Source organism: Halichoerus grypus, chromosome 9, assembly GCF_964656455.1.
Source record: "Halichoerus grypus chromosome 9, mHalGry1.hap1.1, whole genome shotgun sequence".
NCBI classification, from domain to species: domain Eukaryota; kingdom Metazoa; phylum Chordata; class Mammalia; order Carnivora; family Phocidae; genus Halichoerus; species Halichoerus grypus.
Genome location: NC_135720.1, coordinates 14,743,941 through 14,771,500, shown reverse-complemented (window position 1 = coordinate 14,771,500; position 27,560 = coordinate 14,743,941). Strand labels below are relative to the sequence as shown.

The 27,560-nt window shown below is 43.8% G+C and overlaps 2 protein-coding genes across 4 annotated transcripts in view; one reads left to right on the top strand and one right to left on the bottom strand.

Annotated features, from left to right (window-relative positions):
* The window catches only part of ESR1 (estrogen receptor 1), a 361,147-nt gene extending 354,861 nt beyond the window's left edge, over positions 1–6,286 (top strand). For both annotated transcript variants that reach the window (XM_036072959.2, XM_078054566.1), the window contains one exon: positions 1,776–6,286. In XM_036072959.2, coding sequence (XP_035928852.1) covers positions 1,776–2,010 — 235 coding nt within the window. In that variant the 3' untranslated portion in view covers positions 2,011–6,286. The remainder of the gene's footprint in view (positions 1–1,775) is intronic.
* Positions 6,287–19,502: 13,216 nt separating this feature from the next.
* The window catches only part of SYNE1 (spectrin repeat containing nuclear envelope protein 1), a 436,526-nt gene continuing 428,468 nt past the window's right edge, over positions 19,503–27,560 (bottom strand). For both annotated transcript variants that reach the window (XM_078054564.1, XM_078054565.1), the window contains one exon: positions 19,503–20,486. In XM_078054564.1, coding sequence (XP_077910690.1) covers positions 20,246–20,486 — 241 coding nt within the window. In that variant the 3' untranslated portion in view covers positions 19,503–20,245. The remainder of the gene's footprint in view (positions 20,487–27,560) is intronic.

The following is a 27,560-nucleotide window of genomic DNA, read 5'->3' as shown; positions in this document are numbered from 1 at the left end:
CTGGCTGAGAGAGTAAACTTCCCCTTGAAGAAATGTATTAGCTTTTACTCTGGGCTAGGAATTTCAAAGATGTAGAAACCATGTTGCAGATGAAGGTTTTTATTTGTTGGTAGGAATTGCTGAATTTTCAAATCTGTCAACTGCTTTTCAGCAGTAGCAAGCCTAATTAGTTAATACCCCGACATATCTGCACTAAATTTACAGGCGTCTGGTAGTTTTATTGGCAACGTATGGTGGAGGGCAGCCGCAGTGAGAGAGCTCTCTAGAGTTTGTTGGAATTGTGTGAAAGGCTGGAGAGAAGCTGCTATTCTATTGAAAGCTGTGAGCATTTTCTCTCTCACTGGGGCACACGCACGCGCGCGCGCGCGCGCGCACACACACACACACACACACACACTAATGTTTTGGTGCCTTATTACAGCCAGTCTAAATCACAGAACTCTGTTTTATTAAGCTTGGCCCCAGCCATATGTTGTTACTCAGAGGACTTAACACCAGATTTCATGTGACTATAAATGTGATTCATTAGGTTGCACGAGCAAGACAGTGTGAGGTCCAGCCGGCATTTAACATTAACAGCATTTTAAATGAAAAACAAACAAACAAACAAAACCCCCCACTTAGATATGTAATTAGGTTGTGGTGTTGTAAGACCTGAATAGTCTGATGCCGTGTTTTCATGGCATGTCTCCAACTTGTGCAGACTCTTCCCCTACTAAAAATTGCGAATATTTTCCAGGACACTCTCTTGGTCCTATCTCCTCAGGATACACAATTCTTTCTAAAAAAATCTCAAGATCGCTAAGAGTTGTTCTATATTTTTTCCATTGGTGGTGTGGTGGGGAAAGAGCTGAGTTGTGGCTGGGGGAAGACAGGGGAGGACAGAGGTTAAAAGAAGAAATGCCATTTGCCTACATTTCCCTGTGTCCATTTGCCCCATGTTGTCTGAGCATCTAGCACATTCTTGGCACGCTGTAGGCTGCTGCAGGATGGGCACATCGCTGCCCCTCACGGAGCTTGCCCCCTGTGTGCTGGTGTGTGCGAATGTGGCAAGAATAAGCCTGCGTGTGTCCAGAGAGGAATTTCAGGTTGTCTTAGTGCTGGGAGGAAAACGGAGCAAACGCAAGAGGACAGTGAAAGCCGTAGTGTCTTGAGGTCACTGACTGTGGCAGCAAAAGGCCTTTCAGAGGAGGTGGCACTTGAAGGTTTGGGGAAAGAGCTCCCGGGCAGAGGGGCAACAAGTGCAAACAACCTGAGTCTGGACGTAAAGCGCTCAGTTTCTTCAAGCTCTCTCTGAAAAAGCTCAGTTTTGTTTTTCTTTCTAGCACAAAAACCAGCGTGGCGAAAGAACATGAGCTAGGGGAGAAAGGCAGGGGGAGCTCTGAGAGGTCGGCAGAAGCCACATCACTTAGACCTTGTAGAGCCTGGAAAGAAATTTAGATTTTATTCTGATTAAATGGCAAACACCTGGAAAGTCTGAAGCAAGTCAACTTCTTGACCTGTTTTCCGCATTTTAAAAAACTCCCTCCTACACGGCTGTCTCGTCTCTGGTCTCTTTTTAGATGTAATGCTAATAGAGGGGAAGAGAACCTCATCTGAGTCAGGGGAAGGAAGTCACCTGGATAGCAAACCCTGAAATGGCTCTTTAAACAGGGAGAAAAATTGACAGGCAGGTGTCTTTGGAGTTTCCCTTACTTCCCCTCCTTAGGCGTCGCAGCAGCCCCGGAGCTTGGGATGCTCTAAAGTGGTCCCCTTTGTGTCTTCCCCCCCCGCAGTAACAAAGGCATGGAGCATCTGTACAGCATGAAGTGCAAGAACGTGGTGCCTCTCTACGACCTGCTGCTGGAGATGTTGGATGCCCACCGCCTGCATGCCCCAGCCGGCCATGGGGGTGCGCCTGTGGAGGAGATGAACCAGAGCCAGCTGGCCACCACGGGCTCAACTTCATCACATTCCTTGCAAGCATATTACATCACCGAGGAGGCAGGGAGTTGCCCCACCACGGCCTGAGAGCTCGCAGCCTACCCCAAGGTCCTGAGAATCCCTGCGGCATTGTACCCACGTCATGCACCACGATAGCAGAGTTCCGCTCCGCACACTCCAGCATGCATCCACCACCGTGGCTTTCTAATACGAGCGGCCATTTGTTTGCTTGCTCAGTTCTTAGTGGCACTCCTTCTTTTGGGAACAGCCAAAGGGATTCCAGGGCTAAATTCTTTGACTCTCTCTCTCTCTCTCCTTTTGCTACATTACTAAGCGTGAGGATTCTGTAGCTTTTCATGACTGAACTCAGTCTATGAGCTGGGACTCAGGTGACTGTGCATTTAAGCTACTTGTTGAGACCCAGACCTGCAGAGTGGACATTTCATCTCTGTGAAGTGCTTTTTAATGGATCTAAGAAAAAGCCCCAGGAAAGACTTGAAAGTGGCTCCTTTAATTGCTGACTGGGAGAAAGCTAGGTCAAGGGTTCATTATGGCATCGTCTTGTATTCCTATAGTAACATATCATTTTATTAAAGTAATACCTTAAAGCTTTCGCTCTGTTGCATGGCTGGAGCTGAATATTCAGTGATTGTCCATTCATTTGCCCTATAGGAATACAAGATGCCCACAGAGAAGGAAGGTCCCCTAATTGTCAAAACGTTGTCAAGTTAATACACTGCACCTTCAGATTTGCTGAATGTTCTTCCACTGGTTTTTGAGAACACTGTACAGGTCATGGGTTCCAGTTGATTCTTGCTTCCCATGGACCTATGGAAAACAGCAAGTTGATCCCAGTTAAGTCACCTCCACATAGACCAGTTTCCTTTTGAGGGATAAATTATTGGGGTTTTGTTTTTTGTTTTCAATTTATGAAAGAAAGCCTTCTCCCCCCAGGACTTGCTGAGTATCAGCTTCGGGACCTAGTCTTGTGTGGTCTCACACTTACCAGCAGAGGGCGCTCTGCTAAGATCTTCCTGGTGTGTAACTTACACAGAGGGTGAATTCATCACACGTAGTAGTGCCCAGCATATGACCAAGGGCAGTTTAAATCAATAGGCATCCTGGTGACACTTTTAGCCCTGGGGCACTTGGGTCAATAGTAAATGTGCATGATTATTGTAAATACTAGAGAACAAGAGGAAAGTAGGGTAGAAACTGGATAAAACTGAGAGGCTCACGGTGACCCTGCCACAGGCGGTAGCTCTGTCCAGGAGTGCCCCTGGCAGCCCTGTGTGCACTGTGGGGCTGCCCTGGGACCCGTGGGCACCCCTCCTCTTCTCGCCACCTTGACTGGAAGGAGCAGCAGTAGACAGCTGTGTTCCTCCAGTTGGCCCAGCACACTGTTGGGTGGGGCTGGAGGGCGATGCTTAGAGGCTCCCTACTCAGGCTGCCGGGGACCGGGTCAGACTCCACGTGCTCTTGGTTGTTTAGAGCTCATCCAAAAACCAGGGTTTGGCCTTGGGGAAAAAAAGTACCCCAAAGCTCATTTCATTAAACTTCATAAGCCAAGAGAGCGAGACTAGAATTGGGCCATAGGAATCCTTTGCCCTATAGGCTAAACAAGAAGGGCTCAGTCCAGCCGCAGGGCAGCCTTTCCTAGGCCTTTGATTCTCCAGAGCAACTAGGGTTTATCTCTTCCTCTCAGCCAAAAAGTAAGTTTGGTTTCCTCCGGTGACCTCACTGTGTATGATTCAAACCCCGCTGAGAGGTGATGTGTTACCAACAACCCAGCCGATCTTCTAGGGCTTCCCTTGGGATGCCTGTTCCAAAAAGTGGACTTCATTCATTTTTGATGACTTAGTAAGCGAGCACCAAAGGACTAGGAACCTGGGAGGGCCAAAAAATAAAAAAATAGAGAAGTTTTTTTCATATATGTGCATCTGAATTTAGGGGCAGTTTTGTGTATCTGCAGTAAGGATGTGTTTAGAACATAATTCTTTTGTTGTTTTGTTTAAGAAGCACCTTATATAGCATAATATATATTTTTTTTGAAATTACAATGCTTGTTTATCAGACAATTGAATGTAGTAATTCCGTTCTGGATTTCATTTGACTGGGTTAAACGTGCAAAACCAACGAAAAATATTTAGTTTTTTTGTATAGCTACCTTGTCACGTATGCAGTCATTGATGCGTAGGGCCTGGTGATTATTCATTTAAATGAAGATCACATTTCATATCAACTTTTATATCCACAGTAGACAAAATAGCACTAATCCAGATGCCTATTGTTGGATATCGAATGATAGACAATCTTATGTAGCAGAGATTATGCCTGCAAAGGAAAATTATTCAGGGCAGCTAATTTTGCTTTACCAAAATATCAGTAGTAATATTTTTGGACAGTACCTAATGGGTCAGTGGGTTCTTTTTAATGTTTATACTTAGATTTTCTTTTAAAAAAATAAAAACAGACAAAAAAATTCTAGTACTATAGATGATGTAATACCAGCTAAATCCAAACAATAATAAAGTGGAGGGTTTTACATTGTTCATCTAATGTGTTTGTATTCATGTTAAAGATACTACTACCTTTGAAATGGGCAGAGAACACCAGACGGTTGGAATGTTAGCCCAGGAAAATTCAAATAATTTTAGAAACTCTTTTTATTCTTATTTGAAGTGCCACTAATGGACAGCTGACACTTTGCAGCTGATACTGCTGTTGGGGGTAGGGAACATGTTGTATCTCCCCCTCCACCCGCCCTCTCCGAGGCAATTTAAGTTTTGAAAGATATAATCAACCTGGGGGTTAGGGTAGGGTGGGGAAGTAGGTTCAGGAATTTCAAGAGTGGGAAATACAGTAATAAGAGCCTTGCAAGTATTTTGAGGCAGATGGATACTGGCACCTGGGGTATGAACCAGGCTTCTGTATTCCTCTAGTGCCCTGTGAACTGCGAATGATGACCATTTCTAAAATGGCAGCAGGAGTTCTATGGAAGAGCAAGCATCGTCCGCGGTACCATCTAAGAAATAGCTAGCTAGTGGTCTGTGTTTCTTTTGGCCACTGCCTGGCTCTGGGCTTGCCGTAAAGATTCTGGAATGCTGTCATGCAACCATCAGAGAGGCTAGTTCATCCAAAGAGAAGACCCTACAGAGGTTGCAAAATCCAGCCCCAAAGGAAGTGGAGTCGTTGGTTAGAGTTTCCTCTGAGCCTTGCAAGGCCGTCTAACCATGCCATATCCCGTGCCTTTTGGGGGCTGAACAAATAAGGGGCTTCCTGATAATTTACTCTCGATCACATTAAGGTGTTCTCGCATTAAAATCTTAAAATGGCCATTGAGTTAGGCTGTTGGTTTAGAGAACCCCTACATGAAACCAATTCCAAATCCTTTCCTCTTCATACTTTCCCACTCTGAGATGGACTGTGGATGCCGGGAATGATCACTAGGGCCGCAGTCATAGCTAATATTCACAGGCAAATCTGCTTTGAGAAACTAGTTATTTGGAAGGCAGATAGAGTCGTATAGTAGTTTCTGAGGCTATCCTGCTTCCCTTCGGTGCAAGTCTGGGGAGGATGATCCAGATTACACTGCACACTTCCTAGGCAAACTCCCTGAAAACTTACTCTCAACTGGAGCAAATGAATTAAACTGTGGTCCCAAATATTCATCTTCTCACTAGTGTGATTCCTCCGTTTCTAACTGCATCTCCTTTTCATTTGGGTTAAAGTGAGTGTGACCTCTTTCTATGTCATTTATAATTGTTTTCTCAGTAACCGCTGCCTTGATTACGGCACTTCAATTTTGCACTGTCTTTCAGAGGTTCAAGAAAAATTTCTATTCTTTTTTTTTTTTGCATCCAAATGTGCCTGAACTTTTTAAATATGTAAATGCTGCCATGTTCCAAACCCATCTTCAGTGTGTTTGTACAGAGCTGTGTACCCTGGAAACAACATCCAGCCCCATGAGCAGGTGCCTGAGATGTGGACCCCTTTGCATTCACAGAGAGGTCATTGGTCATAGAGACTTGAATTAATAAGTGACATTATGCCAGTTTATGTTCTCTCACAGCTTATATACAATGCTTTTTGTGCACAGCATATTCTTCAATGTAGAGCTCTTGTTTTATGGGAAAAGGCTTATATGCCAAATTGTGTCTGACGGTTTAATATGCCTTTTCGCTGATGCATACTATTATTGATGTGATTCTGTTTTGTTGCAGCTTCGCATTGTTTAATGAAACACACTTGTAAACCTCTTTTGCACCTTTAAAAAGTAAGGAGTCCAGTGGGATGCTCAAGCACCTGTAAACAATTTTCTCAATCTATTTGATGTTCAAATAAAAAATTCAACGAATGACAACTGGCTTGGTTTCTGTCAACTCCCTTCTTGCTAATGGCTCACCACTGACTGCCTCAAGTCAAGGCGATGGAATGCAGTGAGTCCTGAAGATCACTCGGATGCCGGGCTCCCTCCCCCCAGGCACAGGGGGAAGTGTGTGGACACTGGAGGTAGGCGAACCTGGCCTCACGTCCTGGCTCCACCACATACAAGGTTTATGATCGTTGGCAATGAATTTTTCAGAGCCTCCACTTCCTCATCAACAAAATGGTGACAGTAACACCTAATTCACAGGGTGGTTAGGAGGATTATATGAGGTGCTCTTTAAAATAGTAGTTTTCTAATGGCTAACCCTCTCCCATTCTCTGTGAGGGAGAAGAAGGAAGCTCGAGAGTAATTACTTATGAATGAAGGAGTGATCATTGGAATGAACAATCTGAAACTTGCATGATTTGCTCAAAAACCAATCCCCATCATGATGATAAAGCAGGAATTACCAGTACATTGCCTCCCCATCCCTCCCCGTCCCACCCTAGGTTTCCGTTGTAGGACGCTGCTCCCTTTTCAGAGCTACCTGCAGGCTCCCTTTCCCCCATTTTCTCTGTAATTTAGTGGATGAGTTGGGGGAAAAGAATGGGAGTACTTGAGAGGCAGCATAATAGGGCACCAGGCTCGACAGCCAGATTCTCAGTTTGAAGCCTCATTCTACCGTTTCTCCTGTGACCTCGGCAAGGTAATTTTAACGCGCCTCGGTTTCTTCACCTGTAAAGAGAGAAAATAACAGCGCCGCCCACCTTGAAGTGTTGCTGTGAAGGCCACAGGGGTTAACACGGGAAGCGTTTAAGGACAGTGGCTGACACTGCTTGGCTCTCCCCGAGTCCGCTCCCACTGCGTGTCTGCATTCACTTCGTCGTTAGCGTGAGGTTAGGTTTTTCACACTGAGTCATTTTGATTCCAAGGGGCTCTTCTCTTTTCTTGTTCTATCATCCCTGGGCAAGTTCTTCAATCGCAATTTTCCTTGTTTCCTCATGCCTAAAGTGGAAATGAGAACATCCACCCTACAGGGCTATTATGAGGATTATAAGAGAAAACTATCTAAAATGCTGGTCTAGGACCTGCAGGTAGGAAGCTGTCGGGAGAGATTAGCTACCATCATTATACTCATCACTACCCTCTGTGAGCATTTACATTTGATGGAATCATTGATGGGTTTGGATTTACATTTGCCATTTTTTATTGTTTTTACATGTCTCCTGTCTTTTTCTTTCCTGTGTTCCTCCTTACCAGCCCCTCCTTTTTTATTTAAATAATTATCTTTAGGGTACCATTTTAATTTTTCTCTTAATTTTCTTTTTTACTATTTTCTTGGTGATTGCTCTTACAGTGTGCATCTTAACCTATCATGGTCTTTCTCAGATTAATACTCACTTAAATCTGATAAAATAAATATCTTTGTTCTGAGAGCTCCAGTCTTTCCCCTCTCCTTTATGTTATTATTGTCATATATATTCTATCTATATGCATAAACCCAACAATAAAATGTTATACTTATTGGCTTATACATTTCGTATCTTTTGATTTTTAAAATAATTTCTTAATTAGTTTGTTTTTTAAAGATTTTATTTATTTATTTGAGAGACAGAGAGAGCACCAGCAGGGGGAGGGGCAGAGGGAGAGGGAGAAGCAGACTCCCCACTGAGCAGAGCCCCATACGGGACTGGATCCCAGGACCCTGAGATCATGACATGAGCCAAAGGCAGACGCTTAACCGACTGAGCCACCCAAGTGCTCCTAACTTTGTATCTTTTAAAGAAGAAAAGAAGTGAGAAAACAATATACTTACAGACACTTTTTTCTATCAACCTACATATTTACCATTTTCGGTGTTCTTCATTTCTTCCTGTGGATCTGAGTTCCTGTCTGGTGTCATTTTCCTTCAGCTTGCAGTGTTTCTTGTAGGGCAAGTCTACTAGGAATGACTTCTCTTTGTTGATCCGGTTATGTGTTTATTTCACTTTCATTTCTGAAGGGCGATTGTTCTGAATCTAGAATTCTCAGTCGACAGTTTTGTTTGGTTTTGAGCACGTTGAAGGTATGATCCCAGCCCTGGCTTCTCCTGCATCAGTCCTTTTGATTCTCACTGGTATTGGATGAGTCATCTTCTCCTTGCTGCTTTCAAGATTTTTTTTTGCTGAGCAGCACGGCTATGATGTGTGTAGATGTAAATCCCTACTTGGGATTCACTCAGCTTCCTAGATGTGTACTCTGATGGTTTACATCAGGTTTGTGCAGTTTTCAACCATTATTTCCTCAAATAATTCTTCTCCCCTTCTCCTCTGTGACTTTCATTATATACACATATATACTCCACAGTCTGTTTGTCCCTTATTATCCTTCTCGGAATACCAAGGAATGGAGTTGTCTTCATGTGCCATGTGTTATTTCCAGGGCTCACCAGCTTTGGGAAGAATGTTTAGCAATCCGTGGAACTTTTAAATTTGTCCAGTGCAGCTGGTCAAAGCTGGAATGCTGACTGAAGGTAGATTCTACTCAACGAACTGGTTCCACATCACGTTCTCCAACATGACATATTCTTAAGCCTTTAGGGACATTTAAATTCAGAACTGCCATATTTAGATTTGCTTCTCCCAAAATACAGATTATATGTCTCAGGGAAGCAAATTTTTACAACTTTTATTATTTACACTATGGAGTATGTGCATTAAAAAGCTAGTTTTATGTTCAACATTCATGGTTGCTTGAAATTGCAGTATATATAGCTACCACCAAAAAGGTAGTGCTAAGTCCAGGTGAGAGATGTTCATTCCAGATAGAGATACACTTTCTAACGGAACTGCCTGCAGATAATCTGGGACACCTGGTTGGAAGTACAGGTGAGGTGAACTCCCTGCAACAGGAGTTTTCTCTGCGTGAATGAGATAACCTCTAAGCCAAAATGTTGAGGTTCTCTCAGCATAAGGAATTATCTTTGATTTTCCTTTCTACCCCAAGTTACAACACATCCACATTCATACACGGAAAAGTACCATTTACTGGGTGTTTCACAATGCCAGGTACTAGCTTTATACAAATTTTTCCAGGTAATTTTTACAGCTATGATATGAGGGTAGATCTATTACTGTCTTTACTTGACCGGTGAGGAAACTAAGGATCAACACAGTTAAGCAAGGTTCCCAGGATCAGTAATCTCATGAATGGCAGACATCCGATCAGTTCTCTTGAGTGTAAACATGATTCCCACTTCATAAACTGGGGTTTGAGCTTCTTGGGAGTTAAAGCCACATAGTACATATGAAAAAATTTTAAAGATTTATTTATTTATTAGAAAGAGAGAGAGCACACACAGGTGTGCATGTGAGTGGGGTCAAGGGCAGAGGGAGAGGGAGAGAGGGTCCCAGGCAGAATCCCCACTGAGTGTGGAGCCCAATGCTCCATCTCAAGACCCTGAGGTCATGACCTGAACCAAATTCAAGAGTTGGAGGCTCAACCCACTGAACCACCAGGCACCCCAATACATAAGAAATTTTAATCAAGACCAGAGAATGTGCTAATTTTGTATTTAAACAAGTTTGACATTTTATGAGCGGAGAAATTCATATGAACTTTTAAGGCAAAATGTGACTCTTTAAAGAAATATGGCATTTTGGACAGGAAGCTTAACGCTATGTCCCTCAAGTTCCGAAAAAAAAAATGTGTCCCCCTCTTTCCGGTGGGTGGCCCTTGGACAGAAAAGCTTGAGAAGCACTTCTTTTGCTATCGTCCCTGACACTTAGTGCCAGAGCTTTTTGGTTTCTGAGGTTGTACCAGGCACCCTTCCTGCCCCTGGTTTGTGCCAAGAGTGGTGGGTGGGCTGAGGAGTGATTTTCCTCTGTACCTTGGCACCGGGAGGAACTCTATTTCTAGCTGATGACCTGAGACCTTGAGGCCTGAGGCAGTGGCACCCCACGAGCAGTGGGGCCTTCAGAGGTGACAGTGGGCCTTCAGAGGTGACAGTGGGGCCTTCAGAGGTGACAGTGGGGCCTTCAGAGGTGACAGCGGGCCTTCAGAGGTGACAGTAGGCCTTCAGAGGTGACAGTGGGCCTTCAGAGGTGACAGCGGGCCTTCAGAGGTGACAGTGGGCCTTCAGAGGTGACAGTGGGGCCTTCAGAGGTGACAGTAGGCCTTCAGAGGTGACAGTGGGGCCTTCAGAGGTGACAGTGGGCCTTCAGAGGTGACAGTGGGCCTTCAGAGGTGACAGTGGGGCCTTCAGAGGTGACAGTAGGCGAGGCTCACTCCCTTTCTTTGCCACAAGACCAGCACCGATCTCATGGCCCAGGAATAAGACCATGGCCCTCGGCCAAGGCACCCGGTGTCTGGGTAGAACGGACAAAATAGTGGCTTTCATCCCAAATAGATGAAAGTCAAGGAAAAAAAAAAAAACTGAATCAAGGAAGCATTTGGGCAACATTTTCAAAAGTGATTTTGAAACTGGGTGGGAAAACCTCACACCAGCTAGGAGCAGAGGAAAGGAGTCCAAAGTGGCCAGTTCTGGACCCTTTGCCAAGAGCCAGTTACTCGGAAGGCCACGAGATAGCACTCTGGGTGACTTTCCAAACTCGGTACACTGCTAGGCCTTTCTACAGCACTCGACTGTCACCAGATGTCTTTTCATCAAGAAATCAGTAACTGTGAGAAAAGCCAATGAAAGGTTTGTGAGCTGATAAACATTTTTTATGGGCTGATTGATTGAATTCTTGAGTTCACCCCAGGCTCAACAGAGTTTCAGCTGTAAAGATTCTTGAGTATGTCCACATTTACAACCAGAAAGCACATGTGGGAATACCGAGGACCCCCAAACACAGGCTGGAGGGGAGGAGGAAAGAATAAGAAGAGGGTGAAGTCACAGGAAGGGATCCTGTCACGACCAGTGGGAGCTGCCTTGTGTGTCATCCTAGTGCCTCAAGGACACCAGGTGCAGTTGGCTTCCTGGGGTTCAACCACACCAGAGAAGCATGTCCTTCAAAATGAAGGGAAGGGCTGAAGGTGCCCAACTGGAACTGCAATCTGCTTCACTAAGAATGGATTACAAACCAGAGCAAGTGACCCATTCACTTATTTTTGAATGTATTATTAAATGTTTAAAAACTCCCCTTAACAGTCCTTACAATCGGGGATGCCTGGGTGGCTCAGTCGGTTCAGCGTCCAACTCCTGATCTCAGCTCAGGTCTTGGTCTCAGGGCCATGAGTTCAAGCCCCATGTTGGGCTCTGTGCTAGGCATGGAGCCTACTTAAAAGAAACAAACACACAAAACAACCCCTACAATTGAATCTATTCTTGAATGCAAAAAATAAAATGTGTATAAGGAATATGAAAAAAAAAAACAAAACCAGGAGGTTTGGATAGAGACGCTTGTTTTCATTACTTGGCAATGTTGGTACCACGCCCTTCTAGCCTAGGATCATGAGACCCTGGGGCCAGGAAGTAGAAAGACCTAGACCCCAAAAGAACAAATCCAAGGCGGCTCCAGGTTTCATACTATGGGAAAAAAACTGCTAAACTTTGGATTATGTTAAAAAAAAAAGTAATGGGAAGTCAACATCAGAGAGCTTAGAGCAATACGGAGATTTTTTCATTTATTCTCTATGGCTACATAGAGGCAGAAAGATAAAATAGGTTCCCTCTCAAATTTCCTGAGTTCCATTTCCAGTAAAATATCCTGACAAGTGGGTCCTTCTATTCTCCAGCCCCCTACCCCTCTGATATTGGAGACTCGAGCTCTCTGACGCTGGCAGGGCTGCTAGGCCTCGGGGTACCACCAGGAGAAGAAACTGCTTGATGAAGCCCAGGCAAGGGGTGCCAGGACGTCACAGAATCAAAAGAATCCAAAATCCTGAACAAACAAGGTTTATCACCTGCCACACTACGTCACCATCCGGGTCCTCGACTTCCCACTGCTGCAGAGCTCCAGGCTCACTGTCCTCGCCAGCGGGAAGTACCCACCCCTGAGAAAGGAGCTCCACACAGGGGCCAGAACCCCCGCCCTCCCGATGCTAGCACTCACAGCAGAGGGAACAACGAGGACCACGGACCTGGCAGGTCCTCCAGCTAGGACACAAACAACATGATTACTGACAAGCCAAAGGATTCGCAGAACTTTCTGTGCCTACTACCCAGGAAGGAAGATGCCATTTCCATTCCAAAGATGAACATCACAGCCCGGGCCCTCCCCCCCTCCCCCGTCCCCCAAACAAAATCCAACAAAAACAACTGGGGAAAAAAGAAAGAATTTTCCATGGAAGCCATAGAGGGAGGAACCCCAAAAGGCAGCCAGATTGAGGTATTGGAGGGCTGCCCCAGTGGGGATGTCATTCTGAGACGTCCTATCAGGATAAGGGAGTCTGACTGGCCCTAGGGTCACACTGAGTGCAGCCCTGCAACCAATGGTGTTACTCTTGGGCAACTCTGTCTCCTGGGTGGGCAAACTTTTCTCCTCCTAGAAAAATTTAAAAATCACTATGTGCCCTGGAAAGCTCTTCCCCATAGCTATTTCTGAAATCAGTTTGATATTAGAGGAAACAATAATCAAATGGCCCGCGTATCTGTCCCTTCGTACTTGCCATGCACCACACAGCACACGCACTGATGTCTTCAATCCTCCTGCTGTGGGTACTAGTATTATTCCTCAGGAGGAGAATGAGGAACGGAGAGATTAGGTAACTTGCTGAGATTACACAGCTAGGAGGTGTTCCAGCTACCGGGTTAAACACGCAGGTACTGTGGCTCTTGAGTCTCTGCGGCAGGTGGAGCCTCCTTCATCAGACTTGGACACAAAGGACTTTATAAACGTCCAGGACCTTCGTGCCCCTCTCAGTTTTCCATTCCGATCAGCGCACTCCGTGAGGGTGGTGGAGGAGAGAAGGGGCTGAGCCCCACCCAAAGCCCAGCTTAAGTAGGCAGAATGTTAAAGGAGATTGTTGATTAGGAGCATATTTCAAGGAAAAAGTCTAGCAGGTGAATCTGCGGCTCCTGTACCAGGGAGGAAAGGCAGATTAAAAGCTGCCTCGGCCTTCCGAGCAGCGGCTGCTGTCCCCGCCCCCACCACTTCCGGTCGCCCCCACCACTTCCGGTGACCGGGCTGTCCCTGATGAACCGATCTCACCTGCAACCAGTAACTTCCGGCGGAGAGGGTAGTTTAGGAAGCTGAGGTGTTTCTTGAACAAATCAATCTCATTGGGAGGACATCTCTCCCAGGAAAGCTCTTCTCTGGGATTCACTGAGTACCCTGGTCAGGGAGTCTCCTCTTCTGAAACTGGGGACTTGCCCACCTTTGCCCCTCCACCCTGGAACTGGAGCCAGCAATAAGTTCAGGATGACCATCCAGAGCGGAGTCAGCCATTAAGATGGTACTTTTAATAAATGACTCCCAATCATTTATTTCGAGCACACCCAAATTGTTTTTTTAATTAAAAAGCAAATCAAATGCCTCTCATGCAAGAACAGAAGTACCTTTCCTTTTTGCTTGATTTTAAAATTATCAGTATTACAGCAGTTAGGATCTCAAAAACAAATCATGCTCTTTGTCACAATTTAAATAATGTGTTTAAAATTGTTTCTCCCCCTGATGATTCTGGTCACAATGTGAAGCCTTGAATTTCATATATATCTTTCTAAAATTTTCCTTGCCTTATGCAGTTAACATGGGTTTTCTTCCTACAAAAATGGGAGCATATTATAGAAACTATTCCATACCTTTTTAAAAAAATAATTAACATCTTCCTCAATAAATAAATATAGCTTAATCTCATTTTTAAAAAAATCGTTGCATTATAGTAAATAGTATGTGTGCACTCTAATTTATTCAACAAGCCCTATGCTGGCTTTTTGGCTGCTAAAAGCTAGTGATAAAAGGAAGTATCCCGGTCTTGTTCCCTACTGGCACTGGGACAATTGTCTGTTTGTTTGGAAGTTGACAAAGTAGCTTCTTACTTCACGTCAACTACAAAAATGACTCCAGATAGATTATAAACCTCCTGGAAGAAAATACAAGCAACCATTTTCATAGTCTTGGAGAGGAAAAGACCTTCTTACTATAGACTCTCTAGAATCTATAAAGGAAAAAGAATCTGTCATATCTGATGACATAAAAGTTAAAACTTTCTGTGGAATGAAGGAACTGTATAAAGCCAAGACAAATGATATACAGGGTTATTAATTTTTCTAATATACAAAGCATTCTTTGGAAATTGTAAAAAAGTGAAAGAAAAACAATAGAAAAATAGAGACTACAGAAGACAGATACATAAAACACAGAGGTAACACAAATGGAGTCACCATATAAACGGGTCATAGAAATGAAAATTTTAAAAACAATGAGCCACTGTTGCCCTCAGTTGGGCAATATTTTAGAAAAGTGATAACATTTGGTCCAGCCCTTCCAAACTTGTCTTATGTGTGGGAATCACCATAGAGCTACAGACAAATACTGATCCTCAGAGATCATGATCTCAGATCAACAGCACATGATAGAATCCAGAACAAAAATCCCGATTTATATGGATACCTATTTGATGAAGTGGACATTACAAGTCTGTGGGGGGAAGATGGGGAAATCACTTATTACATTTGCTATGTGGTGAGCTAGGGAGAGTGAACCAGTCCCAAGATGGAGAAATCTGGGGCAGGTGGTGGCCTAGAGCCCAAAGTGGTACTTTGCTAACGAGTTTCCAGGTAACACAGATGCTGTGGATCCGAACCACAGCTGGAGCACACTGGCCGGGACAGACTGCACCCCTATAGTTCCCGGTCAACCTGTAAATTCCATAGAGAGGTGGGGGGGCAGGAAGGTGAGCTGTGCTGGGTGGTTTGGGGTTGGGGTGACTGCTGGGAGCTCTCCACAGTGTTGGCAGTTCCTTGGCAGCTTCACTTTTTTTTTTTTAAATTTTATTTTATTATGTAATGTTAATCACCATACATTACATCATTCGTTTTTGATGTAGTGTTCCATGATTCATTGTTTGCATATAACACCCAGTGCTCCACTCAGTACGTGCCCTCTTTAATACCCATCACCAGGCTAACCCATCCCCCCACCCCCTCCCTTCTAGAACTCTCAGTTTGTTTCTCAGAGTCCATAATCTCTCATGGTTTGTCTCCCCCTCTGATTTCCCCCCCTTCATTTTTCCCTTCCTATTATCTTGTTGTTGTTTTTTTTTTCTAAAAGAGCTCAGCAACTGCCTCAAGAATGTGTCCAGCAGGATTCGGGCCCGGGCTTGGAATGCACATCTGTGAGGCACCGATCGTACTATGGGGCCGGAAGACCTGGATTTCTTCCCCACCGCCTGTGGCACCGATGCTGTCCGTCAGGGGCACCACAGCCTACCAGGGACTTTCTTCTGAAAACTGGGGTTTTCAAACTCAGTTATGTTCCTGCTCCTGTAAAAAAAATGGCAAGGCTGATTTATTTTCCTGTGAGGTTTATATTTTAGAAGGATCATGTCCACATCCCAACTGGCTTCCTCGGCTCCCCAGATTAAATGTTCCTCATTGTTCAGCGTGTGGTATGGTGTTACAGCATGTCGCTTTGTTTTTTATTAGCAATTCTCAACTGTCCGACTTCTCTAGCCTTCCAAGATGCTCCTTCCTCAGCACAGTTCCAGTGAATTCCTCCAGTGCCTGTCTTTGCCCAACATCCTGCTCAGCGGCAGGAAATGCCCCCAATTCACCCAGTTCTTTCACTTACTCATCTGAATGAGGATTCTTCCCAAAATCCAGGTTCTTCTGCGGCATTCCCAAATGGATTCCTGGTAGAGATTTTAAACTCTGAGGGAGAGGTTAGTGAGAAGCCAGGAACTGAAAAATAAAAGCCATTCCTTTTAAGCTTCATTGTCTCTGGATTATTTGAGGTCTGACAATCAGCCTCTTATCACAGTATATTATTAAATCTAAAATTGAAATGACCACTCTTGGTAAAATGCCCCTTCGTGTCACCCGAACTTGGTGCTGCTCACGACAAAGCTGGGAATGGCCTCCATGCTTGTCCATCACCTCACCTGTCTTTGCTTCCACAGACTCATGCTCTTCAGAAACGCACCCCACCGTCACATAAATCAGGTGACAAAGAAGTGAAAAGAAGAAATTTGCTGCCAGAAAATTAAGAAGACAGATGCAATCGATTTAATCTCTTTTCCCCCCTAACTCAGATACTGTTTCTATTTGGTTCCCTTCTAGTGTCATTTACCCTGATCCCCAGTTTCAGGACATAACTGGTAGAGGAAAGTACAGATTCTTCCGTATGTCAAAGGCCCTGTGAAGGTTGCCTTGATGGATCATCACACAAGAAGTGATGGGGTCCTTCCTGGCTCAGACTGGCCTCCCGAGGTCTGGGGCAGGTCACACACCACAGTGGGCATTTGATAAACACGGTGATAGGAGGGAATGTGCTCTGCCTGGCATGTCTGAACCTATTCAGTGCAGACTCTGAGACTTTCTTCTCCACAGTTCCCGGAGGATACATCTGGTGATGCCAAACTGGTGGGCAGCAGGGAAGGAATCCCAACTATTAGGGCTGGTCTCAGGCCCATCCACACCAGCTCTTGGAGACTCTGTGCTTTGGCCTGGTGATCAGCTTTCATAAATCAACTCACTCCACCTCTCTTTGCTTTACGATCTCTTCCATGGCTTGTCAATAAAGTTCTGTAGCTTTACGTTCTTAATAATCGGCCCCAAAGCACAGGCTGTAAATCTGTCTACCACAACCTGCTTTTTGAACAGGAAATCTCAGACCTCAGCTTGCTGAATTTCTCATCCAAGCCTTTTGAAGGTATCTCTCCCCTCTTTTCGTACAAATGCAAGGGAAGCTGCTGACGCCCCATTTTCCAGGAGGCAACATTCCTGCTCCCCAGGAGCGGTTTTCCCAAAGTCTTTCATTCTTCCCTGGATTTCTTGTGAAGTCACTGCTTTTGGTTTCCAAGCCTTCATTTCTCCATGTTAGCTCTATGGACTTTTCTCTTTCCTCACCACTTCTAACATTTCCTGGCTGCCTGTGCAAATCTCATTACATTCCTGGTCAGTCGATGGCCTCTGTGCCTTGCCCCTCTTCACCCCCAACTCTCGGGATAACCGGCTACCTCCAGGCCACAGCAGGGCCCCGGCAGCCTTCACTCCAGAAATGAGAGCCCTTTCATCCCCTGAATATTCTTTCAAACCCTTCATCTTGTCCCCGAAGCCTTTGTTGAACATCCTCTCTCTCTCTCTCTCTTGCCAGGGCTGCCTAGGGTGCAGGTGAGGGTGCTCCTGATGCTGTCCTGTGTCCCCTTTCTCGAGAGGCAGGTAAGAGTGTGAGGGCTCCGGGCAGAGGTACCAGACTCATCGGTGGCTGGCTTGGTCCTCACGAGACTGGTCATATCACCCCCTGGGGAAAGCCATGACTTCACGGCTTCAATGTTTCCACTCACCAGGACTTTCCACTTCTGTTCCAATGTTGGATTGTTTAAGTCTTCAAAAATTTAATGGAAATGCACATTACCCATCCTTATGGGTGTTTCACAGGGGTTTTTAGAAAGGCACAAAAAGACTATACTCTAATTAGATTTTTCTTAGTCAAAACCGAACTTTTTTCTCAGCCACATTTAACACTTGATTCCTCAGTGATGGGAAATGCCTCGTTAGTCCGGTAATTGTAATGTGGAGAAGCAAGGGCTCTGCAGTCTCTTGGTGCTGGTCTCTTCCATGACTAATGTCTCATTGTGTGGTGATTTTCTTAACAGTGGCAACGTGTGTCTCTTGTAGGGCTGGACTGCTCTGAGCGCACTGCTTGGGAGCAGGAGTGGTGGGGAAGTGAGGTAAGAGCGTGGCCCGATCTCAGGGGAGGGCACCTGAAGCTCCGCTCTCTGCCACAGCTCACAGCCTTTCCAGAAGCAGGAACATGGGAAACCTTAGCACATGTTTCTCTTCTTTAGAAAAAGAACAACTCAACTCTGATCTGTTCCCTGAGCGAGGTTCCGGGGAAATGGGACAGGAATAACCTGACAGTAGAGAGCAGAATGCCCATGTGAGGAAAATTCAGTAGAGGGAAGTGTTAAAATACAGTCCAACAGTGGTCAGGGAAGTCTTCAGGGAGTTGGGGGCTTTGTGAGTTAAGTCTTGTGAGAAGAGAGAAGGAGTGGTAAGAACAAAACTGTGGAGGTAAGAAGGGATGGGGCAGTGCTTTTCAACAGTCCGTCGGGCTAAAATCACCTCAGGTGTCTGTTTGTAATGCAAGCCCCCAGGTCGTACCCCCAGAGATGGGATTAGAAGTTCTGCCATGATCTCAGGAATTGGGAAACCTAATAATCCTCAGGAGCCCTAGTTGAGATGGCACTCAGGCTACAAACATCATGGAAACCATGGCAGGCAGTTTCAGGTCGAGTACCTCAGTTTGGTTTAAATTTTCCATGTAGAGCAGGATTTGTACACCAAATACCCACAGGAGTTAGACTGGGACAGGTAGTGAGAGGAGTTAATAGGATATAAAGCCAAATGTAAAAACTCTCTCTTACTGTTCTTCAGGTGACAGCAACCATATCACCCCAGCAATGACGGCCTGCAGGAATATGCACCCAAGGCACGAGAGATTTCCATTTTCAAGAGAAGCCTGAAACCTGGGCTTTATATAAATCCTCTTCCAATTATTAAAGGATGGATTAAAACGCCATGAGCACCCAGCAATTCCACGATGGCCGCTGGTTGGCAAGATCAGAGGGGCAGAATAAAATCTTATCGTATTTGGACTTGAATGATGGATGAAAACTGTATTTATTCTAGTAGACAATGAAAAGCAATCAAAGGTTTTGGAGTAGAGTAGGGATGTGAACAAGAGTGCTTTAAGAAAATCCACATGGCTATTGAGTATCCTTGGGATAGAGCGGAGATGTGGCCTCAGTGAGGAGAGTAATGTGGGGTTTCTTCCAACTGGGCAAAGGGAATAGAGAAGAAAGGGGGCTGTGAAAGATGCTGGGGAGTAAGAGGTCACGAGATATGATTAGCTATGGGAAGAGGAGGGGGAAAGGAATCATCCAGAGTCCTTTACATCTAAATGTGTGCTACCTGTAACCATCCTTTCTCTTTAATATATACTTATGTTTCAGCTTCTCTCATTCTGCAAAAAAGATCATTTAGGTTGTGCTCTGATAAGTGTCTGCTTAGTGCATAAATTTAGAGTCATTTCTTTAGGGGAAAGAAAAAAAAGCACAGACAAAATATTTTATAGTATCTATAATAAATGCAAAGAAATCAATACAAACAAAACTTGGCTTTAGCAAACTGTACATACATAAATATCTTTTTTTTACTGTAACATTCAACTTTTTTTTCACATAAAGCCTTCCATGATTGTATTTATTACATCCAGTTTTACTTTATACCTTTAAAAAAAGTGCCTTTTAGATTTACAGCTTGTGCTTCTAAAGCAAAGGTTAGAACATCATGCCCCAAAGGAAAGCAAGGTAAAAAGAAAGGTACCATATAAGCTCTTAAAAACTGTATGTTACAAGGTTCTAAAATCTCCTCAGCACTGGTTGGTTGGTAGATTGTTCGATGCCAACATGGCACTCAGGGAGAGTCCTTTACTGAATGGATGGAGCAGCACTGTGGGAGAGCTGCTCAGACAGTCTACTGAAGTCCTTGGGTATGCACAGAATGAGCCAATGGCCCAGAATTCATGCGTCCAGAGAACGTTGGAGGTCCTTAATCTCATTAGTGCTGAGGCTCAGGGTTTCAAACAAAATTTCTTCCCAACCTATTGTCTGTCTGCTCTCCTCCTGTCATTGTTTACCATCCACCTCCGAAGCCATGATTTGCACACACGGGATACGGAGGAGAGCTAAAGCTGCCATGCTGAGGGCATTCGCCAAGATTCAGGTCCTGTTTTTGCTAGTTTGGGATCGCTTTTGGCCAACTCCTCCTTGTGCTACCAGCACTGTTGCAGATGGCATCTGCTTGGTTCAGAGCGGAGGAGGGCCATTTGTGTATCTGAGCATGGGGTGGAATGATCGGGCAAAGTTGTTGGAGAGGGCACAACTATAGTCTTCCTCTGACATTGGTACAAGGCAGGCGAGCCCGATGAGGAGCAGCAGGAGAAGCTGGAGTGGAAGAGCCGCTCGGAGGACTCTGAATAAGAAGGCTCGGCCGGACCGAGCTGGCCGAGGCTCAGAAGGGGAGGAATCGGAGCCACCTTTTATGGACCTGAGAGGAGAATCAACATAAATAACTCAAATATCTCAAATGCTGGATGGATGCTGCTTTTTGCTTTCTCACCTTCCAGGAAGCTAAAGGACCATGCCAAACCCAACCCAACCCAGCAATTAGCTGGCAGCCTTCTGCAGTATGCCAAGGTGATCTCCCCACCACCACATGAAGAATTTTTTTGGACACTTCACTGATGAAAAATAAACATTTAGTCAGTCAACTAACGGCAACGAATTGGGTTCAAATCCCATCCCTTAATTTGGTAAAACATTTTCCATCAACAAAGATAACCGCTCTCCACACATCCTACCAGCATAGATTAAGTAGATCCAGGATAATTAAAATGTGGATGTTTGATGCAGGACATTTTTAGTTTAAGAGTATCAGTAGCACCATTAGGCAAAATTAGTTGCTGTCAGAATTATGCAAAGTATCCCCTCTTGCCATCCTGGATGTGCCAAAATCTATGCAGCAAGGTTAAGAACAGCGGCAGCCATCTTGCAGAGACTCACGAAGTTTAAATAATCTTAGAGTATACCCTGGTTTCATCTTGCACTGAATCAGCATCTGACCCAGACCCAAGTGGGTTCTAAAGCTGTATGTACAAGGGTGGTGGCAGAGTTAGCCTACAGAACACTTGTGTGGGACGGCGTAGATTCTAGGCCGATCCTATCTATTGCTAGCTCTGTGACTTTGGGAAACACACCTTTTCTGAGAGCAGATTATCTTCTTGAAGGCTCCTTCTAGACTCAAAGTTCCAAGTTTTCCTATCTACTTCCATTTTCCCTTCTACTTATAAATAGTGCATTAGAGATTAAGTATGAATTTCAGCACTCATAAGAAAGACTGCAAAATTCTGAAAATGGAAGTAAGTCCTGGGTGAGGTGCACTATTTTCTCTTTGTGGGCATCCATGAATGTCTTATTTGGTTACTAGTAGGAAAGTTGTAGAAGGAAATGTTATTTACAAGAGGCATTTTGTACACACGCACACACACACGCACACAAAACAGTGCAGGAACAAAAAGAATATATGTACCAATGAGACGCATTTCCCCATACCTACAATGAATTCCCTAATGGTTATAATATCACTAAGGGTAAGGACACTGAATGTGAGGCCACTGGAGAAATAGGAAGGTGTAAGAACTATATTGGTTACTCTGTACATTTTTCTCATAAAAAATATTATGTTTCCAGCTATCCTACTAGCCATTAATTTCTGAAAACAGATTACATTCATATCAGTGAGGGATAAGGGGTAGCACCAAAGAAAATAAATGTTAAGATAAAAAACAGACATAAACCCCTTAAAAAGGAACAGAGGGAGTACTCAAAGCTTTCTTATTACACTGTCAAAGACAAATGTGAGACAAGCAGACTAGTCCTGCAGAAGCTCCGAACAGCCACGTACCACTGTGTTTCTAGTACAGTTCTGCAGTGTCATGAAAGAAAACCAGTCATTGGCCCAAACTGGGCCTGTATTATTGTCTGAAGCCTACGACTGACATCTGTGTAACCTTGAACAACTCACTTCACCTCTGAGTGCCAACTGCTTCAAACCCTCCAAATTAGATTAGATGGTCTTCCAACTTGAAAGTTCCGTATTTTATATATTTTAAGTCTTCTACTAGTTGGTCAGTACAGTCAACCAACTGAGAGGCCATAAGAGTTTAATCACCATCTAGTGGTCAAACTGATCAACTGCCCTTACGCTAAGGCCAATGAGTTATTCCTCATGAACTGAATAGGAAAGGCTGTGTATTTTGTGAAAAGAGCATAAATGAGGTATGCCACATAACTATTAGTGGAAGGAGAAAACAGAAACTCCTCAAGCTACCAAATTATAAAATATTCATGTTGAAATAAAGCCTTAGAGAATATATAATCCATCTTCTAACTTTATACATAAGTGGCTAAGGAGAGTTAACTTTTACTCTTCTAGTTGCTGGGCAACACCCTAAGCATTTATCTTATTCTCTCACTTAATCCCCATGATAGTCTCTGTGTGTTCATTATCTTCACTTTATAGATGATGAAAAAGGAGACTCTGAGAGATAAAGTAGCTAGCTCAAGGTTATACAGTTAGCAAGTGGCAGAATTAAGATCTCAACCCTGAGATTTTTAGGTCCCAGAACTTGGACCCTATGGATAGGGTCAACCACTTGCCCCATATCGTACAATTAAATGAAGAGCTCTAGCAGGGAGTCAGGGTTCCCAGGTCCCGCCCTACCACACTCTCTGCAACATTCTGTTGTTTGATGACACGAATGGAGGTTGTCCAGGCCATACTTATGTACCTCACATGTAGAAGCAAAGAAAACAATACTTGTATCCTAAAATATTTGGAGGTGAGTGGATTCCTTGTGTCTGAAATAAATGCGTCTAATTGTAAAGCCTTACAGTATTATACAGATCAAGTCAGTATTACGGACATGAGGGCATTTTGTTTTGAGGCAATTGTAAAATCTTGGGCAAGTAATTTAGTCTCTCTTGTCTTCAGTTTTCTCATTTGCAAAGACAAGGGGTGCATTAATACCCTCAAATCGATTTGGCTCTAACAGTTTATGAATTCAATGGTTTGCCTTAAAGTGTCTTGAGAAGAATGGGATAGTTACCCATGAACTCTGGATTGAATTTTCCTTCAATATATCTTTCCTTTGACCTGAAAATATGCCGTGGGAAACAACACTCACTACCTGTCACTGGATGAGTTATAACAGGAGCACTAAAGACAGCTCTACATTTCCTCATTATTCAATATTTAAATAAAATGAAGGCAATTTCTAAAAGTCTTCTTCTTTAGAAGACATTTAAGGACACTATGGGGAAGTTTATGCATTTACTTAATAATACAATTTGACTGACAGAGATGAATAGCCCTTGTTTGTCAATTATTATCTTCTTTGAGCGAGTAAGCCAAAGATCAAGATCAAAACAGGGGCTGCACTTTGACAAGTCCACTCCTGAGAAAAACTAGAAAGGTCACCATCTTTGGAATATGGGCTCATGTGTTATAGAGTCTGTTGAGGGACATGGCACAGTGAACAGCATCAGAGCATTTCTTATTAAAATTTAATTAGCATGTGCCTTCTAACGTTGAAGAATGCTAACCTAGGGAGAAGTAATGGGCTGAGATATGGACAGAGAGAACACACAGTGCTTAGTGGGCTTCCATGCAGTTGACTGCTCTTGGAAATGTCCACTGTATCTACTGAGAAAAATGCCACCCCCTTGGGGCAATTATCAGGGTTTCAGCATGCCAAAAATTGCCTCTTCTTAGGATGAACCTGTACTAGAGCTTCTAGTACCAACAGGATAATGGTGCAGGGGGGAAAAGGGTACTTTTAATATTTATCTATTGACCTAAGAGCACCTGTTTCAAGAGTCTTGGGAAAGTTGACAAGGGAAAGAACAAAGACTACTCATTAACTAGTCACTCATCACCCTTCAATGGCCTTATTACATAAATAGACGTGAGCTGAGATTGTCTTTCTAGAGGAAAAACGAAATGTGTGAACTTACCCAAGGAACTTAATTGATGGAGCTATTTCAGATAATTCTGTCCAGCAAAAATGTGCTTTATTCTCTCCAAGTAAATATTTAGTTTATCATTTTTCTCACTCCCCTCAGTCATTCAAATTTCTGGGTAAATAACTGCCCAGGAGTTGTTTCATCTCTTTCCCAAAATACATATAGTTGTGGGAGAAGGAACATGGTAGGGGAGGAAGCAGCAGTACATAACAACACACAAAAGTATGTCTGACCCAGGGTTGTAAAAAGCCTGAATAGCATGCACAAAGTATGACTCATCTAAAAAATTTTACATAATCAAGGAGAATAAAACGAATTACTTCTGGGCACAAATTATTTAAAGGCACATGAAAAGAAACGTTCAATTCGTTTTGTTACTTGTTAGTTAACACCGGCAGTGTTGTAACAGGAATTTATCGTGAGAAAATATCTAGGTTGCGTACCATCTTGTTGCCTGCTCTGGTGCGGATGGTCTTTGTTACCTGGACGTGTGGTTCAGAAGACAAATTTCCAGAATCAATTTAGGATTTCAGTCTCCTTTTTCAAAAAATGAACTGGCTGGTCCTAAGCAGTGTCAGGCAGGCTGTGGGAGCCCAAGCCCTAAAACTGTTGTGCAAAGGAGCAGCGCCCCACCGCTCCGGCAGAGGGAAGTGATTTACAAACTAGGATCCAGAGTCAGGTAAACCTGGTTCAAATCTTTAATCTTCGTGCCTCTAATCTTCAGTGTCCTTGTCTGTGAACTTGGGAATACAGCCATGCCATGGGGATGTGGTAAGAGTTAAATGAGGTGACAGATATACAATGCTTAGCATAGCGCTTAAGGCACATTAAGTGCTAAATAAATGTCACAATTTATCATTATTGTCTTATCATCATTGTTAATGCAAAGGTGTGCTAATTCATACCATTAGGGACTGGTTGTACGCAGGCTTGTCTCCCAGGAGAATAGTTCTGATTTATTAGTAGTGCTTTCAAAGATGTGATACATTTGCCAAAGTGGCTGACTTGTTCCTGGGAAACACTGGGAATGCATACTTCAAAATATTATAAAAGAAACATACTGGTGCCTTACCCTGTAACTGCTCTCAGCCTTGGTGGCCAGCCTGTCCTAGAAGTATACCTGTATAGGCTGAGGCTCTCTAAGTGCTACGGATAAGGAGATTCCCCAGGGAGGAGCCTAACAGAAAAGACTTGAAAAAAAATTCCATAAGAAACTGAACAGTGTTTAGAGTGAAGTGCTCACAGTTTTCCCCCTCCCTTCCATCTATTGTTCCACTTTAGTTCTCTCTGTAGAAGGTGCCAGAGACCAAAGGTGCCCAAGGAAATTTTGCATGTTAGAATTTTTAAAATTTCTTTTAGAATTTTTGGTTAAGTTTTAGAATGAAGTCATCGCTTCACTGTATCCAGACTACAGAGCAATTATTCCTTTGCCTTGCTGGAAACTGGAGTAAAATCTCATTTGTCAACTTCAAATAATCCAGTAGAGTTGAAAAGACTTGTTGGTGATTGAGTCAGACGATTTTAAGTCAAAAGTAGAAAAAAAGTCCAGCTGGACCATCATAAACAGTGCTTCTTAAACCTCTTTAATCTAAAAACTGATTAATAATCATTATGAATGTATGCACAGATATTTTTTAAATGTTTATAATTTTTAAGGAGTCTTGAGGAGCTCCTTGTAATTGATTTAGGGCATCTGTACATTCTGACACATGGCAGGAACCATACGGTAGTAATTTTGCAAGCCCAGTGCCTACACATAGTAGGTATACAGTAAATATTGGCATCAATCGGTATGTAGGCATAGAATATTACATAAGAGGACATAGAACTGTGGCTATAAAACCAACCTGAAATCATATATAGCAGATAAGCAACTGTATTATTAACATCAGACCTTAAACAACAAAATAATATAAGAACCCCCTTCCTTCAAACGGATACCCTGTTTCTTCCAACTCAGCCTCTTTCTTCTCTTAGAAAGAATATGTGTCTAAAATTTTCCATTGTAGATCGCTGGGGTCAACATTCTAAACCGTTTGTGCTTTCAAATTTGCTGGACCAGTGCAAGATCAAACACAAGGTACACTCAAGTCTCAATGTAAAGGAACACCGTGACAGCCTGGATTATGAGTGAAATCAATTCTTTCCCAGCAGACTCCGCATTCCATTGTCGGGGTTGGGTGCACCCCAAACAGAGGTGCCAAGAAGTTAAGAAGTCCAAGAATGTTCAACCACAACCTGTCTGCCAAGGTGTTTGATGAAGTTTACCATTCAGGTGTCGCTCATTTGTATTCCAGACCCTTACGTAACAAAGTAAACACCGTGCTGTATGCTCAGAAAGATGTTAATGCACAGCGCTGGACAGAGCAGAGCTGAAAGGCGCCTGTGAATGTGGCCGTCCCAGCTGCAAAGCCCCCGTAGGAGACATGTTGAAGCACTTGCTGCCCTGAGAAATGATGCCTTGGGCATTTTCAGAAGACCCCGTGCGACTGAAAGAGTTGGGGTTGCAGATTGATGTGGTATTTGGGAACCAAAGGGTGGTTGCTATTGGTGTTGCATAATAATGTAAGAGCCTTCCCCCTTCTCATCACCGTCAGTTATGTCAACCAAAGAATTGATCTCTGGTATCCTAATAGGGCTGCTATGGGGACAGTCCCCATCTCTGTTCATGGCATATTGGCAATTTGTAGGGAGAAGATGGACAAAACAATGATCTGTCTATAGTAGATGACTGGCTTTTCTTGTAGGGGACTAAGAGAACCTCAGAGCACCTGTGGAAGTCCATCATTCTCTTCAAAAATCCTTGTGAGTTTTTCTCCATTCATATTTCATTATTGGTTTATTATGGACAAAAAGCCCCCACAAAATTGTCAAACCAAACCAAAGGGAAAGAAAAAAAAAAAAAAGCACAGTAAAGGGAGGCTTAAAACCAAAAGCACATCAAAGTACGTTCTGCATTGCTTCAGCTGAGTAGGAATGACCAAATCAAATATCCAGTCCCTTCAGCACACAGCTGGAAAGTGAAAACTATTACTCAGGGGTTGTTTACAGCTCTACACTTCCTTACCCCTCACCCTCCTTTCAGGAATTTAGATTCCAGCTCAGTGGTGATAAGTTTCCAGAGGGGCAAACTACTTTAACAGTGAACTGCTTGGGATTGGAATGAAAAAATCAGCTCTAGGGACAGTATTTTCATTTTTTAAAAAGTTGTCTGGGGGAACATGAACTGATTAGTGAAAGGGCAGGGAAGCACAGACATCACACCAACAACGAAGAAGGCAAAGCACCGCTAACTGCAGAAACAAGGGATTGTGGGAAGCCAGGCGTAAAGCACGGAGTGGCAGCTGTGAGTGGGCTCTCTGGACGTCCCCGGGCAGGGGCACTGACTGCCCTTGTTTCTAGCATGAAAGAGTTTGCCAAGTGTCAGGAAGGTGAGTGACTGAGTGTGCTGGCAGAAGAGAAGTTTTAGGATAAGCAAAAGAGAGAAGGTGCTTATAAATTTTAAATAATACCAAATTAGGACTTGCCATTTTGAGAA